Here is a 21,427-nt window from a genome sequence, read left to right as displayed (position 1 = left end):
CACTACTAGATCTGTCAGTAGTACCTCATGTCAAGCTACCCAACAGACCAGATCTGTTAACACAACACAAACAGATCAGGCATCCAAACCCAGCATCGCTGAATCTAGCAATTTGGCTCCTGAAATCCTAGAATTCGGACACTTAGACCTCACACAGGAATGTATGGAGGTCATAAAACAAGCAAGAAGACCTTCCACTAGACACTGCTATGCAAATAAATGGAAAAGATTTGTTTGTTACTGCCATAACAATCAAATTCAACCATTACACGCATCTCCAAAGATGTAGTAGGATATTTACTACATTTGCAAAAATCAAATCTAGCTTTTTCTTCCATAAAGATACATCTCACCGCAATATCTGCTTACCTGCAGATTACTCACTCAACTTCACTATTCAGAATACCAGTCATTAAAGCGTTTATGGAAGGCCTAAAGAGAATTATACCACCAAGGACACCACCTGTTCCTTCATGGAACCTCAACATTGTCTTAACAAGACTCATGGGTCCACCTTTCGAGCCCATGCATTCTTGTGAAATGCAATACTTAACGTGGAAAGTTGCATTTCTCATTGCCATCACATCTCTAAGAAGAGTGAGTGAGATTCAGGCATTTACCATACAAGAACCATTTATTCAAATACATAAAAATAAGATAGTTCTAAGAACAAATCCAAAATTCTTACCAAAGGTTGTCTCACCGTTCCACTTAAATCAAACAGTAGAATTACCAGTGTTCTTCCCACAGCCAGATTCCGTAGCTGAAAGAGCACTACATACATTAGACATCAAAAGAGCACTAATGTACTACATTGACAGAACAAAACTAATTAGAAAGACAAAACAACTATTTATTGCCTTTCAAACACCTCATACAGGAAATCCAATTTCAAAACAAGGCATTGCTAGATGGATAGTTAGGTGCATTCAAACCTGCTATCTTAAAGCAAAGAGAGCTGCCTATTACACCAAAGGCACACTCAACCAGAAAGAAAGGTGCTACTATGGCCTTTCTAGGAAATATTCCAATGAACGAAATATGTAAGGCAGCAACATGGTCTACGCCTCATACATTTACTAAGCACTACTGTGTAGATGTGTTATCTGCACAACAAGCCACAGTAGGTCAAGCTCTACTAAGAACTTTATTTCAAACTACTTCAACTCCTACAGGCTGAACCACCGCTTTTGGTGTAAATAACTGCTTACTAGTCTATGCACAGCATGTGTATCTGCAGCTACACATGCCACCGAACGGAAAATGTCACTTACCCAGTGTACATCTGTTCGTGGCATTAGTCGCTGCAGATTCACATGTTTACTTTCTTGCTGGCAACCCAACATACGTTGAGCGGGGAAATTAGCAGTATTCTGCGCTGCAATCTAGCATCTCAAGATCCTCTTCGCTAAGCTCCTACAGTCCGAGAGTTTGGCCGCTTGGGCCTGCCTTAGGCATGGGTGGAGACACTAGCTAATAACAGGGCTGGCTGTGCAAAAACTATCTGTTATAAGATATGGAAGCAGTTCTGGGCTTAGAGGGTGGAGACAAGTGAGCATCCTTTTCTGAGGGAACCGCCTGAACTGTTGCTCTTTGTTAAATTGTGGCTGTAGCATGTTTTTAAAGGAGTACATCTGGGGGCAATTTCGTCCTTCAGGAAGGGGCAGTTCCGACCTTCAGGAAGTGTCAATTTTGTCCTTCAGGAAGAAAGTTGACCATGGTAAGCGGTCTGTAATAAATTATTTCTTAAAGGGTCTGTTGTGGATGTTTCCACCGGTTAGGAAAAGCCTTGTTGGGAACTTGACATAGTGTTGGCTCGCATCCCGTTGGAGCCTTTTAAGTGAGCCTCAAGTTTCCTACATGAAAATGGGCTTCCTAATAGATATAATTTAGACCAGGTGATGGCTTAATTCAAGCATTTTCTTACTGCTGTTCATATATCAAGTTTCACAAGGACAAGGCCACACCGTAAACACACATGTTGCTCGTAGGAGTTTAATCTTAATCTGTACTGTTTTGCTCGGTTTAAGTCATTGATGTCCAAGAGAGAAATGCAGTTTCCTACACTAGGAATCAAAAGGACACTCAGTCCCTATATCGATTAATATCCACAACTCAGCAGTTTGTCTCCAGCAGAGCCAGACGGTGCGGTGCCTAAGGCTAACATAGCAACTGATTCAAAGAGCACATCCCGTTTGCTTGCCATAAAGTGGGCATGAGTCTCTGCTCACTTAAGAGGAAGAATCTCCACAGTGGCATTCTTTTTCAGTATACAACCCGTGGACATCTGTTGGGAGACAACATGCAAATTATCCTTTACGCAAGCATTCCTGTCTTTTTGTTGTGAAGGCCACTGATGCCATGGGCTAAGCACTGTTGTAGGCGTTAACCCAATGATTCTATAGCTCTTTACCTGCAATTTTGATATCTATTACTTGGGATCCTTTTCAAATGGCATGTGAACCTCTAAATAATCCAGTGCTGGAGAAGTAGAAGCTACTTACTTGTAAAGGTGGTTCTCTAGCATTGCTATATTATATAGATTCACATGCGTCCATCCATTCTTCCGTGGTGAGGAGTTCCAATTGACATACTCTTGCTGTTACATATTTTTGACACGTGCTCAGCTCAAAATCTCAACAAGTATAGTGTTGTAGAAAGGAATTGCTGAAAGGCATGGAGATAAGGAAAAATATGAGCGTTGCTGGCTTCCTGAGCCACGGATAAAAGGTGAGCTTAAGTGATTGTAGAATTGAGTCCCCTTTGCTTAAAAACATGAAATGTTCCATGTTTTGCAAGGGAATTCCCAGCTTGACGTGAGGAACTATCAGGTAGCATAAATAATAAACGATACCATTCCTGGATAACCCTCCTTACAAGTAAGTAATTTATACTTACCTCCTATTGGATGCAATAACAAGCAGAGCTAAACACAGAACTACATAGCACTTTGTGCTGCTAACATACTGGTCTCCCTAACTAGCTACCAGCTCTGCCTGTGACAATTTACATGTATGAGGTTTATCAAATTGCCTCTCTCCTGAGATCCAATATGATGCAACTACTTTACAAGGCTGGTCCACTAAGATTAACACTTTGCCTCAAGCAACTTTATGTAATCATTTTATTAAAGAAGCACAAAGTAATTGTATTTGTGGTTTTTAATCTCAAAACGGTCTGTCTCTTTGAAACATGCAGCATTCCAAAACTTTGACTGTTCCAAACTCTGTTCATATATTTTAACTTTTCAACACATAAATGATTTACACCATGAGCCTTCTTTGCTCTTAGAACTATTTAGTAATACAGAAAGTGAAGGAAAAGTGGTGGGGAAAATCAAAGGCTTGCTAAGTTAACAAATAAACAAAAATAGAATTGTCACATAATTTGCAGTTTCGCTCTCCCCAAATGCCTTGAGTCTCTCTAGCTTTCATAATTAAAATGTGTTCACCCTAATCAACCTCCTAGGCAGACAGTTGTGTCACTCTATATGTGAAGGTTGTGGCATCAGCGACCTTGTCCACTATTCTAAGATTGGTTTTCGACCTTACTGTAACTCTGCTGATGGGCATGAGTATGAGCACACAATTCCGGTCCTACTGTACTGTCTGTTGTCATGTCTGTTTTGTATAGTCATTAGTAGTTATACCGTCTTCCCACTACAGCACAGCTTGGACCTTAGTTATTAATTTCTTACTTAAACTAGGTTCAGTGCATTCATTGCACACATTCCCTTTGTTTTTAGCAGATCATATCCCTAGGGACACAGGAGTTCTGGTACTTAAGAACATAACCACCATATTGCTATTGATACTTTGCGCGGCCATACCACAATAAGACGATCAGTAAACCTCACCTGTTTTACTCTTCTCTTCTCTTCCTTGCTTCTGCACAACTGGCCCACTTATTTTGGATGAGATTAGCACACGTGGAGGAGGCATAGTAGATATGGGGAGATACAGAATTGAGATTCACCAGCTCTCTCTACTTGGGATGCTTGTTGATGTATTGTTTCGGAGCAAACTTATTGTTCCCATTCATGTCTCTTCCAGTGCTTTTCAGGCAACAGATCACAGAGAGAGCGTCTGTTACAGGACTAGAGAGTGCGAAGTAATCCAGGGAGAATTGTTTTGCCTCCAGACTTGTTGGTTACACCACACGACAAACCACTTTTAACATCCTGCTGCCCTGGTTTCAGTTCTTACTCTGACAAGCCCAAACACCCTTATATATACCTCTTAATGGTGGGATTGTCCATTGGCAAAACACTGTCTACAAAAATATTTGGTGGATTCCTCCTACCTGTAGCTACAACTAGACAAGCAGCATGAGATGGAAAGTTTGTTATTCAAGATGGAACATACTGTATTATTGCAATTGACAGAAGATGTTGACTGTACTATATTCCCTTCAGACGCCTTTTGACTCTACCTGACAATTGCGTACAGCAGTCTGTTCCCTTTCAGGGCATTGAGATTCCCTTTGTAAATTTGCAGATGCATGTAAAAATACATTATGGTTTGTTTAAAGTCAACCCCTCCAAGGCCATTGTAAATTAGTGTCTGAGTTGCTACCGGGTTATCTATTTGAGCTGCCAAAACAATTTTAGTTTAGTTTTAGTTTCATCAGCTATCTCCAAGCCTTTTATGAACTTACGGTGCATTGTATCTCCCATCTGTAAGATGGAATATCCTTACACCTTGATGTGAAGGTGATGAGTAGGCTCCATAACCATAAATGACACACATCAAACTTTAAAAATTAAGTGGATGACTGCCCTGGTATCTCATCCCATCCTGATTTTGCTTTACCTTGCAAATATCCATTGACTATTCTGAGTAGAAGTGGACTATTCTGAGTAGAAGTGGCACACTGGATTTAATAGTAGCGTGTATTCTCTGCACATATTCCCTGGCATTATGGGTGAATGAACATTGTTGTAAGGGGAATAATTGTTTGCAGACTTAACATATTCCACTGGTGTGCCAATCTTTCATTTGCGAAAAGCAGCGTTACAGAATTAAAACACTGTGGACCAAAAATGGGATTTATAGAGTGGACATTACGCTCTTCACTGTCATGAGATAGAATCTATGATAAGGTAGCCTGAGTCTTATTTGGACTCAGTATTTAGTCATTCACCCTACTGACTTTAAAAAAAGACATAGTTTTGTTATATGAAACATTTCCAGTTTAGGCTCTTTCGTAATGCTATATATATATAAGGTTTGGTTGGGAAGGCGTGAAGAGGTGATTAAGCAACTTGTATCATTTATACATGATTTCTGTGACACGTACGTTACACTTCGACGCCTGCATGCATACGCTCCTACACCCCTCTGGTTTGTCCCCATGCTCAACTTTGTTGCTTCCTTCATAGATTCGAGAGCAGAATTTACAAGATATTAAAACTGCTGGTCCCCAGTCCCAGGTTCTTTGTGGTTCAGTACTGGACAGAAATTTTGTACAGGTGAGTGGACATCTGTGCTTCTGGTGAATTTTAATTTGATGCTTAGTACACTTGTCACCTAATTGCGTTATGAAATTGTTTTTAATTGGCAGAGAGTCTCTATTTACAAGGTAAGCATCACAGGCAATCCTGTGTTTTTTATTCTTGCTAAAGTGCTGAAATGTATTTAAAGCAAATTTTGGAGGCTTCAGTTGTGTAGTGCCAGCATGTAAATCAGATTATTTTAATCCCTTGCTGCAAATAGTGCATGAGAGGTTTTTATATCGCTTATTTTGCGTATGAAAACTAGTCCGACTTTTTATATTGTAGTACATGGTTCTCAAACATGTGTTTTAGAAAGGGGCAATCCCCTATGTGGTCAATTGTCTCTGAGGCACTCGGGAAGGTGCCATTAATTGAATCCAATGGAAGCTGTTCGTTTTCTGTTTTTATAATAAATAATAATTTGCTCTAATGAACATGAGACATTGGGTTAAGGATAGATGATTAAAAGTTATGATATTGACCAAGGCACGCTAGCCCTGAATAATGTAGAGTAAGTGTTTACGTTTGCATAAACCAACTTTTAAGAGATGCTGATCAAGCAACTGCTCCTGAATCATCTTACTAAACTATCAACTGTTTCCATCCATTCTAGTAGTGCTATAACCATCATGTAGTAGTGTTCACTACAAAACTGTAATTGTCTACATATTATACTCTCAGACTCCTCTAAAGCACTGACAACCTCATTCGGGTCAAAAAAACAAAATAAAGTTAAAAAAAAAAAAAAAAACAGGAAGGATAAAACACAGCAACCATCAAAACAGTCAAGTCAAAAGAGAATCTAAGATATCTATTAGCAAAACTCAAGGTACAACCTGCTATCTTCATGAGAGAGGCACACAGCAAAAGATCAACATAGATATCCTCAATATGGTGCAGTGTTGGTGCATTTGTACTTTTCTGATTTCTTTACATTTTGTCAGTGTTGGTCTCGTCATTAATCCCTTCAAAAGAGCACACAGACCCTGAAAACACTGTGGGTGCATAAAAGTAGGAGAGGAGCTCCGCGCAAATTCTGGTAACATAACATACAGATATAAATTCAAAATACTACAGGATGTCTTAAGCTCAAAATAAGGTAGTCTGCAATATGAAAGGCCTTGTAATTAATTGCAGAAGCATTCACCAATCTCCATTACTGCAGGAGTGATCCAGCAATGAATGTAGGACATTATCACTGTACATTTGAAATTGTTGGCGTGTCCAAGTCCCAACCATAATTCTATTTGTCTATCAAAAATAGATGCAAATATGCCATCATCCAATTCATGAGCTATAGGACTGGATGTAAACCTCATCTAGAAGATGCACATCGCAACAACTTTGAATTTGTAAACTTTATTTGGGGCCCAAATAACTTTTGAAGTATTGTCTTAGCTTATAAAGTTTGACTAGTGGTATTGTGGCCCAGCATCAACCCTTCTTAGTGCGGTGTTTGTGTGCATGCCATTCTTTCTCCTTAACTGCTGTTTTATCTGCTCATTCCTGTTGCCTGCATGCTCTGAGACAGCTTATAAAATGCTCTTTTTTGAATTCTGAAAAAAGGCCCCGTCTGGTTTGCTGTGTTTACTAAATTTACTGTTGCAGGATGCACCCCTTTCAGACTGCACGGAAACTATTGAAGGGCTCGATCTCTCAGAGCAGGTCTTTAGTCCAGCTAGAATCCACTCAGTTAGAAAGGTACTTACTGCCCTATAATTAACTACCTTGATGTTTCCTGTTTCTCGTCCTAATTCTCTGTTATTTCATCCTCATTATAGCGCTTTCTTTTATCTTATTAGTTCTGGTTAGATGTAGTTGGATGATTCAAATCAATGTGAATTGATACATGCATTTATTATGAATTGTAAAATGTATTTAGTTTTGTAATTGCCAATGTGTCAATGTTTGTTGATTGTAAAATGAAAATTAGTTGTCCAGAAGTATAGTCACTTCCAAAAAATATTGTGAGGGTCATTTTCGCAGATAGAACTTGTTCCACATTCCATAACGTTATGTCTAGAAAATAATGCTTGATGACAATCCTATTTTGGAAATTACCAATAGGAACAGTCAATGTGACTCGTATAATACAGCCCGTCGCCTTGCACTGCTTCAACGTTTTCAGATTTATTTCTTCTGCCTTTGAGTTTTCGATAACCAGAGCCAGTTTGTAGATTAGATTTAAAACAACAATTAGCCCCTGAACATGGACTTTCACCAACAGCGAGATGCCAAAGGTTAAAATAGACACTGAATATGGACTTCCCACCAATAGGCAGATGCCAAAGGTCAGAGGACAATTAAGAGGTCTTCTGTTTACCTTGAAACATTTGTTGTCAGGAAAATTGTTTTACTATGCTGTGTTGTCTGAAGTTTCACTGCCAAGAACACCATTTATGTCTCACCATTGGTACAATGATGTCTTCCACTCTAGCACTTGGGGTGAAAAGGTGGGTTTGTTGCTCCGTAGATGTGAGATTGGATCCTGGCGCAGTATACAGGGAGTGAAGAATTATTAGGCAAGTTGTATTTTTGAGGATTAATTTTATTATTGAACAACAACCATGTTCTCAATGAACCCAAAAAACTCATTAATATCAAAGCTGAATATTTTTGGAAGTAGTTTTTAGTTTGTTTTTAGTTTTAGCTATGTTAGGGGGATATCTGTGTGTGCAGGTGACTATCACTGTGCATAATTATTAGGCAACTTAACAAAAAAAAATATATACCCATTTCAATTATTTATTATTACCAGTGAAACCAATATAACATCTCAACATTCACAAATATACATTTCTGACATTCAAAAACAAAACAAAAACAAATCAGTGACCAATATAGCCACCTTTCTTTGCAAGGACACTCAAAAGCCTGCCATCCATGGATTCTGTCAGTGTTTTGATCTGTTCACCATCAACATTGCGTGCAGCAGCAACCACAGCCTCCCAGACACTGTTCAGAGAGGTGTACTGTTTTCCCTCCTTGTAAATCTCACATTTGATGATGGACCACAGGTTCTCAATGGGGTTCAGATCAGGTGAACAAGGAGGCCATGTCATTAGATTTCCTTCTTTTATACCCTTTCTTGCCAGCCACGCTGTGGAGTACTTGGACGCGTGTGATGGAGCATTGTCCTGCATGAAAATCATGTTTTTCTTGAAGGATGCAGACTTCTTCCTGTACCACTGCTTGAAGAAGGTGTCTTCCAGGAACTGGCAGTAGGACTGGGAGTTGAGCTTGACTCCATCCTCAACCCGAAAAGGCCCCACAAGCTCATCTTTGATGATACCAGCCCAAACCAGTACTCCACCTCCACCTTGCTGGCGTCTGAGTCGGACTGGAGCTCTCTGCCCTTTACCAATCCAGCCACGGGCCCATCCATCTGGCCCATCAAGACTCACTCTCATTTCATCAGTCCATAATACCTTAGTGTAGGAAGTTGGCTCTGTATGTGCTATTTCAAAGTAAGGAATAGCATGCACAGAGTCCAAGGGTTCCCCTTAGAGGTAAAATAGTGGTAAAAAGAGATAATACTAATGCTCTATTTTGTGGTAGTGTGGTCGAGCAGTAGGCTTATCCAAGGAGTAGTGTTAAGCATTTGTTGTACATACACATAGACAATAAATGAGGTACACACACTCGGAGACAAATCCAGCCAATAGGTTTTGTATAGAAAAATATCTTTTCTTAGTTTATTTTAAGAACCACAGGTTCAAATTTAACATGTAATATCTTGTTTGAAAGGTATTGCAGGTAAGTACATTAGGAACTTTGAATCATTTCAATTGCATGTATACTTTTCAAGTTATTCACAAATAGCTATTTCAAAAGTGGACAATTTTCACAGTTCCTGGGGGAGGTAAGTTTTTGTTAGTTTTACCAGGTAAGTAAGACACTTACAGGGTTCAGTTCTTGGTCCAAGGTAGCCCACCGTTGGGGGTTCAGAGCAACCCCAAAGTCACCACACCAGCAGCTCAGGGCCGGTCAGGTGCAGAGTTCAGAGTGGTGCCCAAAACGCATAGGCTAGAATGGAGAGAAGGGGGTGCCCCGGTTCCGGTCTGCTTGCAGGTAAGTACCCGCGTCTTCGGAGGGCAGACCAGGGGGGTTTTGTAGGGCACCGGGGGGGACACAAGCCCACACAGAAATTTCACCCTCAGCAGCGCGGGGGCGGCCGGGTGCAGTGTAGAAACAAGCGTCGGGTTCGCAATGTTAGTCTATGAGAGATCAACGGATCTCTTCAGCGCTGCAGGCAGGCAAGGGGGGGCTTCCTCGGGGAAACCTCCACTTGGGCAAGGGAGAGGGACTCCTGGGGGTCACTTCTGCAGTGAAAGTCCGGTCCTTCAGGTCCTGGGGGCTGCGGGTGCAGGGTCTTTTCCAGGCGTCGGGACTTAGGTTTCAGAGAGTCGCGGTCAGGGGAAGCCTCGGGATTCCCTCTGCAGGCGGCGCTGTGGGGGCTCAGGGGGAACAGGTTTTGGTACTCAGTCGGGGAGTAGTCCGGGGGTCCTCCCTGAGGTGTTGGTTCTCCACCAGCCGAGTCGGGGTCGCCGGGTGCAGTGTTGCAAGTCTCACGCTTCTTGCGGGGAGTTGCAGGGTTCTTTAAAGCTGCTTCTTGAAACAAAGTTGCAGTCTTTTTGGAGCAGGTCCGCTGTCCTCGGTAGTTTCTTGTCGTCGTCGAAGCAGGGCAGTCCTCAGAGGATTCAGAGGTCGCTGGTCCCTTTGGAAGGCGTCGCTGGAGCAGAGTTCTTTGGAAGGCAGGAGACAGGCCGGTGAGTTTCTGGAGCCAAGGCAGTTGTTGTCTTCTGGTTTTCCTCTGCAGGGGTTTTCAGCTGGGCAGTCCTTCTTCTTGTTGTCGCAGGAATCTAATTTTCTAGGGTTCAGGGTAGCCCTTAAATACTAAATTTAAGGGCGTGTTTAGGTCTGGGGGGTTAGTAGCCAATGGCTACTAGCCCTGAGGGTGGGTACACCCTCTTTGTGCCTCCTCCCAAGGGGAGGGGGTCACATCCCTAATCCTATTGGGGGAATCCTCCATCTGCAAGATGGAGGATTTCTAAAAGTTAGTCACCTCAGCTCAGGACACCTTAGGGGCTGTCCTGACTGGCCAGTGACTCCTCCTTGTTATTCTCATTATTTTCTCCGGCCTTGCCGCCAAAAGTGGGGGCCGGGGCCGGAGGGGGCGGGCAACTCCACTAGCTGGAGTGTCCTGCGGTGCTGTGACAAAGGGGTGAGCCTTTGAGGCTCACCGCCAGGTGTTACAGCTCCTGCCTGGGGGAGGTGTTAGCATCTCCACCCAGTGCAGGCTTTGTTACTGGCCTCAGAGTGACAAAGGCACTCTCCCCATGGGGCCAGCAACATGTCTCTAGTGTGGCAGGCTGCTGGAACTAGTCAGCCTACACAGATAGTTGGTTAAGTTTCAGGGGGCACCTCTAAGGTGCCCTCTGTGGTGTATTTTACAATAAAATGTACACTGGCATCAGTGTGCATTTATTGTGCTGAGAAGTTTGATACCAAACTTCCCAGTTTTCAGTGTAGCCATTATGGTGCTGTGGAGTTCGGGTTTGACAAACTCCCAGACCATATACTCTTATGGCTACCCTGCACTTACAATGTCTAAGGTTTTGTTTAGACACTGTAGGGGTACCATGCTCATGCACTGGTACCCTCACCTATGGTATAGTGCACCCTGCCTTAGGGCTGTAAGGCCTGCTAGAGGGGTGTCTTACCTATACTGCATAGGCAGTGAGAGGCTGGCATGGCACCCTGAGGGGAGTGCCATGTCGACTTACTCGTTTTGTCCTCACTAGCACACACAAGCTGGCAAGCAGTGTGTCGGTGCTGAGTGAGAGGTCTCCAGGGTGGCATAAGACATGCTGCAGCCCTTAGAGACCTTCCTTGGCATCAGGGCCCTTGGTACTAGAAGTACCAGTTACAAGGGACTTATCTGGATGCCAGGGTCTGCCAATTGTGGATACAAAAGTACAGGTTAGGGAAAGAACACTGGTGCTGGGGCCTGGTTAGCAGGCCTCAGCACACTTTCAATTGTAAACATAGCATCAGCAAAGGCAAAAAGTCAGGGGGCAAGCATGCCAAGGAGGCATTTCCTTACACTTAGAAAAATCAGTCTTGAGATATTTCTTGGCCCAGTCTTGACGTTTCTGCTTGTGTGTCTTGTTCAGTGGTGGTCGTCTTTCAGCCTTTCTTACCTTGGCCATGTCTCTGAGTATTGCACACCTTGTGCTTTTGGGCACTCCAGTGATGTTGCAGCTCTGAAATATGGCCAAACTGGTGGCAAGTGGCATCGTGGCAGCTGCACGCTTGACTTTTCTCAGTTCATGGGCAGTTATTTTGCGCCTTGGTTTTTCCACACGCTTCTTGCGACCCTGTTGACTATTTTGAATGAAACGCTTGATTGTTCGATGATCACGCTTCAGAAGCTTTGCAATTTTAAGAGTGCTGCATCCCTCTGCAAGATATCTCACTATTTTTGACTTTTCTGAGCCTGTCAAGTCCTTCTTTTGACCCATTTTGCCAAAGGAAAGGAAGTTGCCTAATAATTATGCACACCTGATATAGGGTGTTGATGTCATTAGACCACACCCCTTCTCATTACAGAGATGCACATCACCTAATATGCTTAATTGGTAGTAGGCTTTCGAGCCTATACAGCTTGGAGTAAGACAACATGCATAAAGAGGATGATGTGGTCAAAATACTCATTTGCCTAATAATTCTGCACTCCCTGTAGGTGAATGATCACCATTTTTGGGATGCTAATTTTAAGCCAGGCGATGATTGGTAAGAAAGCATAGACATGGTACACTAAAACACATTCCTGACTCTTACATGAAGTGACATTCCTCCACTACCGTTATTTTATTGAACTTATGTTAACAATCCCCTAATCTACAATGCCCCTGAATAAAGGCCTTAGAAATAGATAGTAAATACCTTAAATGTTTTGACTTGAAAAGGTACTAAGATACAAAAGCAAACGACAAGGCATACAGTTTTAACTAAGGTCAAAAACTATGATGGATGCCGGCAGCATGCCTCATTGCAGATTCAACTTTTCTTCTTCTTCCACGTCAACATGGTCAACCCGAAAAGCAGCATCAACATGGCAAAAGTACCCGTGTTTTAGGGTCAAAATTAGGTCAGTCATTTGACTTTGAAAAGGAATCATGTGCAGGAATGGTAATATATTAAGGATGTGTGAAAACCTTAATTGGGCAGAAATAGACAGCAAGGAGAGGTTGGGCACACAAGACACACCTTTTTTTTTTTTAACAAATGTTTCTTTACTGAAGTTTTAGCATACATACAGTGCACGTGATAAAGGCATAGAAAACATAGCTTTGTAGTTTCCCAGGGGGTATTGGATACATACATACTAGGGTATCCCCTTTAGGGGTCACCGTTTATACAAAAATATATTTGTTTCACACCAGGTCCAGTCAGTCAGCATGCCAAACTTGCTGGTTACCCATTGACGAATCAGAGTTCACTCGTGTTTGTTGCAAGAACCCCTTGCTGTTAGTGTCTGGAATGTGCCAATGGGGGCACAAACTATTAAAATGTGTTTCCGTGGCGATAACCTGATATGGTCTGAAATACGTGTGAAGAGTCATCAATGGTTCCGGTTACTATCAAAAACGTGGAGGGCAGTTTAGACTGAAAGATCATAGGATAATTCACCCACAGCCTTAGGTCTGTATCTGGGGGAGAGTGAATGGGCAAAGGGAGCAGGAAGACTGCAGGGATCAGGAACGAAGAGGCGTGTACCTCGCGCTTGTGTGGTGCTGGACGGGCATTTGTCAGTGGGATAACAATACCGGGGGATAAATAGAGAGCATAGCTTCCCTCACAGAGGCCTGTGATCAGTTTTAGCTCTTCCATGTATGTGTCCCAAGCATTGCATTGTGGTGGGTCCATCTGTCATGAAGGTAGCGAGTGCAAGGTCATGACTTCTGGTGTCGCCCACTTAAACAGATCCCGTAGCCAAAACTGCATGGAAATTGCAGCTGGGGTTACAGGCCATGGCAATAGGGCGATTTGGTAACACATATGCCAAGTCTAGAAATGTAATGACATATTTGTTCTTGTGCGTACACAGTGTGATCCCTAGTAAACACAGCAAGGGGTCAGCAGTCAATGTACGTCCTGTAATGACAATAGTACCACTTCCCGAAATTGCCATATGATGGGGCAGGCCCACACCATATGGTAGAAGTCCGCCTCTTAATGGGGGGTATCATACTGATGACTCCCCCGACCAGCCACTCACCGCATGCGAACAGCTTACCACACAGAACATCACAGCCATCATGAACTCCATCCACTCAGGAGCATCCACAAACCCCTGCCCCCATCGCCTCTTCAACCTAGGAAGCAAGGATATCAGCTGCCAACTCACCACCATCCTCAACGCATCCATCACCACAGTCACCAATCCTGACTCATGAAAACACACAGAAGTCAGACATCTCGTCCTCAAGAAACCCTCCGCCTATCCCAGCATGCTTAAGACCTACCGCTTCCATCTCGCTGCTCCCGTTCCCCGCCATAGTTCTTGAGAACGCCATCAACCAGCTGGTCACCAAACACCTGGAAAGGAACAACCTGCTCACCGCCTCCCTATTCTGTTTCACTGCCAACCACAGCACCAAGACCGACTTAATCTTCCCCATTGATGGCCCCTGCACCCTCCTTGACAGGGGAGAATCGGCAGACCTGATCCTCCTCGAATTCTCCGCAGCATTCAACACTGTATCCCACCACACACTCCTCTAGAGACTGCACCCAGGGAGATGGCCTTAGATGGATTGCATCATTCCTCATGGGATAAACTCGAATCTGCCCACCTCCCTGCACCTCGGAACGCAAGAGCACCATCGCCATCTGTGGCGTCCCTCAAGGTTCCTCCTTCAGCCCCACCTTCTTCAACACCTATGTGACACCTCTAACAGACATTGTCAGAACCCATGATCTCAACATGATACCCTCGACCGACGACACCCAGCTTATCCTCTCACTCTCAGCAGACCCCACCACCATGAAGTCCAACTTCCACAACAGTATAAAGAATGTTGCCAACTGGATAAAGGCCAGCTGTCTGAAGCTCAACTCAACAACGCCTCGCCTTTGAACAACACCTAGTTCCCTGTCAAACTCGGACCCATTCCCACATCACCTGATTATGACTGCAACATCTGTATCATCCTGGACAGCAAACTCGCCATGAAACAACAGATCAGTGCAGTCTCCTCTGCCTGCTTCCATACACTTCGCATGCTCCGAAGAATCTTCTCATGGCTCCCCATCCACACAAGAAAAAACGTCATTCAAGCACTAATCACTAGCCTGCTGGGCTATGGCAACGCACTGTACCCAGAAACAACCACTAAACTCACAAGGAGACTCCAGACGATATTGAACTCAGCTGCCAGACTCTTACTGTAACTGCTCAAACGGACCTATCTCACCCCCACACCTTAGGAACCTCAATTGGCTTCCTGTCCAAAAAATATGCCAAGATTGTCAAGATTTTGACACGCCTACAAAGCCCTCCACGATCTAGGACCAGTATACATCAACCATGCCTGAACTAAGACCAGCCATCCAGAGAGCTTTGCTCTGCATCCCTCATCCTTGCACAGACACCACGCATTTGCTGCTGTCACAGTGGAGGCTATTCTTCTACCTTGCCACCATGTCCTGGAACTGCCTTCCCCTCCACCTCTGGACATTCCCCTCGCTGGCAGAATTCAGGAAGAGACTCAGGACCTGGATTTTCGACTGAGCCCAGCAAACCCAGTGCCTGGATGCCCTCACGGGTGATTAGCAGCGTTTTGCAAATAATGTTTGATTGATTGATTGATTGTGGGCATCCAGGGGCATACTCTGGATTATGCAATGGATGCGCATGGGTGTAAGGTAGGGCTGATAAAGATAATAGTATTGAATATACTTTAGTCAGGTGATCCTAGATACTTTGCGTAGATGCTCAAGTGCTGTGGCTCATTGTCAGTCAGTGAGGTCTTGGACTGTTGTAGTTGCCCATTTCTTCTTAAGAAGGGGAAAATACATAATGTGAATGTCTAATAGTGCTTTATACAGCACCATGATATCCAGTCTGGCTTTCCCAAGGGTAAGAAGAGTCTGCAGGGGCTGGGAAGAGTCAGGCTTCAGGCACTCTGGCCCCCATAATGGTCCTATCGAGTTCAGTAGGGCATTGTAGATCAGGAATGGACCCTCTTCTATGCCATACTGTTACTGATGTTCTTGGAAGGTCAAAAGAGTTTTATGTACATAGAAGTCTCCAATTGTGGCAAGGCCTGCATCTCCCCACAATCTGGCATTCTGGTGCACAGCCAACCTGTGAAGGGTCGGGAGCGCCCATAGCTGCAAACTTGGTGAGTAAGGTATGGGGACGGCACTTGCATTGGACATATATGCCAGCAGCTTTTGGCTGTCCCAGTCAGCTGCCCATGGCGCAAAGCAGCCTGCTGATCAAATTGGCCAATGCAGTTGGGCCGCTGCATAATAGAGCTTGTAGTTTGGCACACCCCTACCACCTCAGTCCAGGGGTGAATAATCGGGTTAGAAAGGAGAAGAGTTTAAGTCTCTGAAGAAGCGCTTTGGGAGATTGACCACAAAGGCTGAAAAGTGATACATTAGCCTAGGCAGTGCCAGCATTTTGGCTATCGCCTCCCTCCCCATTAGTAATAAAGGCAGGGAGCTCCAGAACGGTGAATTGCTTCTTATGTCAGCTACAACCATCCCCAGGTTTCCTTGTGTAGGTCATCCTCGGTGGTAGATGTTCACGCACAGGTATCGAAGGATGTCAGGGTACCACTCCATCCCCAAGTTAGACTGTGCCTCCTGCTCTGTCTGCATCGTTTTTGGCATGGAGAACCAAACAGATTTCTCCCAGTTCAGGTGCAGACCTTACGCCTTTCCAAAGTCGTCTAATGCCTCCATTACTCACAAGAGGTCTCTACCCGCATCTCTGAGATACACAAGGGCATCAGCTGCATATGACAAGATGACTTCCCAGGAGGTTCTGCTCAGGATCGCCCTAAATATGAGAGGCTCAGGAGGGGCTTCTTAACCAGGGCAAAAAGGATCTGCGACAGTGGGCACACCTGCAACGCAGCAGAGATTTCTCTACTTGTATGCACTCACAGTAATGGTAGGGATATGATCAGTGTTTTCCAACGCACTTCTGGCCCAATCCCATTCTCCTCAGCACTTCCATCAAGTAAGGCCAACCCAGAGTGTCGGATGCCTTCTCGATATCGAGAGAAAGAGCTGCGCATGGCGACAGCTCTTGTGGGTTTTCTTCCATCAGCCAGAAGAGGCGCATTAGATTTAGGAATGCGTTTCTTGCTGGGATGAAACCATTCTGGTCTTGGTGGACCAGTGTGGAGAGGCGGGGTAGGTATTCGCAATACAGTTTTGTAGAATCTTGTAAAGTGTGTGTAGGAGGGATAGTGGTTTGTAAGAGTGCCTCTAGTAGGTCCTTACCTGGCTTGCGTAGGACTATGGTCATTGCTTCCTGCAGGGTTGCTGGGAGGACACCCTTGTCTCTTGCCCATTGGTACATCTTGTGTAATTTCAGTGCAAGGGTCACACTGTTGGTAGAATAGAACTCTGCTGGTAGTCCATCCCGGAAGTTTTGTTTTGTGGCATCTGGTCAATTTGAGGGACTTATTTCCTCCACGAACAGCACCTTATCTAAGGTATGACGCTGTAGGTGGTCAAGGCATGGGATCGATTATCTGTCCAAGTACTCTCGTAGTGTAGGGTCCTCACAGTCCACCTCCGCTGTAAAGAGTGAGGTGTAGTAATCAGAGAAGACCTGGTTGATATCGACCTGCATGCTCAGCACATACCCTGCCAGGGATCTGATAGCAGTCATGGGGTTTCTAGGTACCTCGGACCTCAGGAGCCATGCCAGTACACATCCAGCCCCTTCCGTGAGTTGCCTAGCCACATACTCCGCACATTCTCACTTCCCAAGTCTAGCAACCACTGTCCTATGTTGTGACAGTGTGGGGGTGGGGGGGGAGGGGGTCACCATGTTATTTTTCCCTGTATTAGCTCCTGCCCTTATCTCTGCCTCCTATATTTCTTGTTCAAGTTGGAGTATCTGAGTTTGCAGTACATGTTTTAGCCAGTGAGAGGTTTTGATGCACAAGCCTATCTTACAGCTTTAAAAGCGTCCCACTCGACCACCGTCCCAGTCACAGTCCCCTCATTGTCAATGAAATAATTGGTGATGTGTATGACCAATGTGTCACTAAAAACCCTACCTTATGGTGCAGTATACAGTTTCCAAGTGGGGATCGGTGCCCACCGTCTTCTTCACTGTATCGTCATTTTAAGGGGGTTGTGATTGGAAGTGTGTGGTCCAGGTACTCAGTGGCTGCGACTTGGGATGCCATGTGGAAGTTACACAAAACCAAGTCTATTCTGGTGTGTAATTGGCAGACTGGGGAGAAGAATTAATACTCTGTTGTGACAGGATGCATGGAGCACCACATGTCAATCAGTTGTCTATCAGTTGTCTATTTGTAAGCCAATTTATTAGGGCATGCACTATCCTGGCTGTCGATGCTCGCTGTAGGGGAGGGACCTGTCCAAGGTGATATAGTGAAAGTATTGAAATCCCCTCTCCATTTACTAGTTGCTGTTAAGTTGTGTATCAGAGTTGGGGTGAGGCTTGCGAAGAATTGTTCCTGGTTACCGTTATGTGCCTAAAGCACTAACAGGGAGATCGTAGCCCCAAGCAGTGTCCCCCTCCATCACCACATATCTGCCCTCAGGATCCACCACCGTGCGGTTTGATGTTAGCAGTACTCCTGGAGCCACCCAGATGAGGACCCCCTAGCATACAGAGTAGGAGGTGCCAAAAATGAGTTCTCTCCATCTCCTCTGCAATTTTCAGAGTTCTTTGGCAGTACTGTGTTTCTTGTAGGTATGAGATGTGGGTCTGCCTGTGCTGAATGTAGGAATATATCAATTGGTGCTGTATATGGATAGCCATTCCCCGGATATTCCAGGTGGTAACATTGTATGTAGGTAAGTGTGTGAGTGGATGCATTGTGATAGGGTATCTGATTCGCCCCACATACCCCCCATGGGCCAATACACTTCACTCCCGAGATAGCTCTGCCCCCAATGGATCTTGTACAACTTGATGCTGGAATTTAAACTCAACACAAAATCCCCAACCAATATAATCCATAACTGGAGTTTGATTAATATGTTCTATCTAGATTCAAGCTGATCTGTTCAGTAGTCAATAGCCAATTACAAGCACATGAAGTCCGAGCCCACATACATGTGCAGTGCGTGCTCTCCTTCCTGCTCAGCAAAGAGGGAAGCAACTCTCCACCTCTGCACTCCGGGAAAAATAATCAATGAAAGTCATCTTACCATATCAGAAGTCATTGAGGTGAGAACAGGATCTGATCGTAGCTCCACCGGATGTTCTGCAGGGCAAGGGGCAGCTCCCATTCTGGGGAATCAACCTCTGGGATAATCTTTCATAGAAAGGCTTCTGCTACAACCTTGGCATGTTCATGCTCCACCTGTCTGCTTGTGCGTTTACTAATAGGTGGCCTGCAAAATTGTCTTCTAGAGCATGAACATCTCCCCTCTCCCTCCAGTTGGGTGTCTTTGGTGGATGGGGATACACCCTTCGACTCCTACTCTCCCAGGCATCCACCAGTGATACAAAAAACTATTTCAGCCCCATTTGATGCACAACAAGTCTGGTATTCCAAGAATGTTTATTGTGTGCCGGGGTTGCTGCACAGTGGGGAGTGGGTCTCCACTAGTCTGTCGTGTTTGTCCCAGCCCAGCAAGTGGGTGCCGCCTTTGTAATATTGAAGGACATGGAGTTGGCTGAGGAACCGCAGCTGGACTCCTTTTCAGTCACTGCGGGGGTGGGTGGATTTGTCCCAGTGCAGGACCCTGCAACCATTCGGTTAAGGTGCAGGTCATACTCGAGGTCCCTATGATGGTATGCAGGGGAGGCAAAGCTTGCTGATCCTGTGCACTGAAATCCAGGACTCGCAAGTGTCCCGCCTGTTGTGTTGAAGCCAATATCTGGAGCCTAGATGTGAATGTCTGCCGTTGTCAGTTCCCGGGCTGAGTGGTGGAAAGCAGGCCCTCTCCATGCTCTTGCCTGTCCCCTTCTTGGGTAGCAGCCTGCAAGGAGGGTAGCCTGGTGTGGCGCTCTGGGTTCTGAGTCACTGGGGGTGCTCCAGTGGTCTCCCTCAGGCCCAAACAGCTGAGGGTTGCGTCTCTGATCTCCCAACAACCCATCACCACAGCCAGGTGCCCACCACCAGTGTCACAGGGGAATGAGCTGGGCTAGAAGAGTCCACCGCAGGCACCGGAATACAGTCCGTAGAGTGTGCCTCGTCTGTAGGCCCGATTTCTTATGGGTGGCACGTGGTGCTTGAAGATGCTGCCTCAGGCCTTGGTTGGCTCTTATCAGGTGATGTTTTGTCGGAAGCACCCCTAGCAGTGCCTCGACAAGTGGAGTTGGGTCGGAAGAGCCCGTGGTGAACGCTGCTTCCCTCCTTGCAGAGCGAGAGCCATGAGGATGATGCTGGGCTGGCTTGCGTCACGGGGGTCCTTCAATTCGCAGCCGCTTTGGTCTCAATCTTGGCCACGGCTCCCCACACAAGATCCTCTTAAGGAAGGAGTCGAGAAGAAGGTAAGATTTGGGAGGAAGTTACAACCCTGTGTGGTACCCAACTTATTTATCACTTGGAGATTAAACATCATCCCTAACATGCTGTCATAAAGAGTACAGCAGATGCTTAGCGTTCAGCTTGAGGAAAAGCTAGCAGAATCTTGCTTCCTAGTGGAGATACTTAATCACTTATTTTCAATCTGCCAAATCTTCTGAGCATTGTCCAGTAGGGCAATAAGTATTTTAAAACTCAAGCAACGTCTAAGGGTACGGAGCCTTATTTTGGAGGAAAATATGAATCTCCACACTGAGATCAAATCTATTATCTGCCTTCCAACTGAGACCAATTAGTATGAGTGCAGAGAAAGAGGATTTTAAACCCAGTTGTTAATTATGGGCAGCCTCCTGACAAAGAGAGGAAGAGGTAAGATGTAAAATGGAAATAAAAAGGGTTGCAACTGCACAATGGCAGATTGCAGATCTGACTGCATTAGTAAGTCTCCGCATACATCAACATTTGGAGAACACAGAAGCAATCCTACACCACCACCTACAGAAAACACAAGAAGAGGATTGCTGCATTTCTCCATTAAGAATACCAGGAAACTGAAAATCAGCAGTGGATGGAGAAGGAGCAGCACAATGACAACTTAGTACATGGTCTGTCATTAGATGGCATTCTTGGCAAATGTATTCAGGCTTCAGACCTTAAGTATATGTATATGTCTAAAGCAGTCCATTAGAAGGAAACCATTTATTTGGGCACCCATTTCTTATGTTAGAGCGAGTCAAAAGGAAATCAAAACTACAAAAGAAGTCTTAGAATTTGAATATACAAACGTATCTCAACAATGGATGAACAGTTTAGTGACGCAGCAGACCCACTAAATGAATGTTAGCCAAATAGAAGCAATCTGTGATGTATTTGCTTTCAGATACCCAACAACAATATCCCCCAGATGTAAAGTTTTTGCAGCATGAATCTTTCACTGTTCACAAGCAGGAGATCATTTTTCCATTTACTAGTTGGGCCCAGAAATGTACATATTCTTTTCTTCTTACTGTGAATTTTAACCATGGATGGAGTCATTATGACTCACTAAGACATCTGTCACAAGCCAACAATGCCCCCAAAACACATCCTCCATTTTTAGATTATTTTTTCCATTGGTGGGGTTTGCAAATGTTCTTAAAAAGCTCCCAAGAGGAAGAAGAAGAAATAT

At 44.6% G+C, this 21,427-nt stretch overlaps 1 protein-coding gene across 18 annotated transcripts in view; it reads left to right on the top strand.

The window, feature by feature from the left end:
- The window catches only part of ADD1 (adducin 1), a 572,382-nt gene that overhangs the window by 380,862 nt on the left and 170,093 nt on the right, over positions 1-21,427 (top strand). For 17 of the 18 annotated variants that reach the window (XM_069203567.1, XM_069203558.1, XM_069203535.1 and 14 more), the window contains exon 13: positions 5,381-5,470. In XM_069203567.1, the coding sequence (XP_069059668.1) occupies positions 5,381-5,470 (90 nt within the window). Of the gene's footprint in view, positions 1-5,380; positions 5,471-7,102; positions 7,196-21,427 lie in introns of all 18 variants that reach the window. The other variant, XM_069203569.1, reaches the window with a different exon arrangement.

Source organism: Pleurodeles waltl, chromosome 1_2 (assembly GCF_031143425.1).
Source record: "Pleurodeles waltl isolate 20211129_DDA chromosome 1_2, aPleWal1.hap1.20221129, whole genome shotgun sequence".
In the NCBI taxonomy this organism is placed as follows: Eukaryota; Metazoa; Chordata; class Amphibia; order Caudata; family Salamandridae; genus Pleurodeles; species Pleurodeles waltl.
The sequence above is the reverse complement of the archived record's forward strand: the minus strand, read 5'-3'. Positions and strand labels throughout refer to the sequence as shown.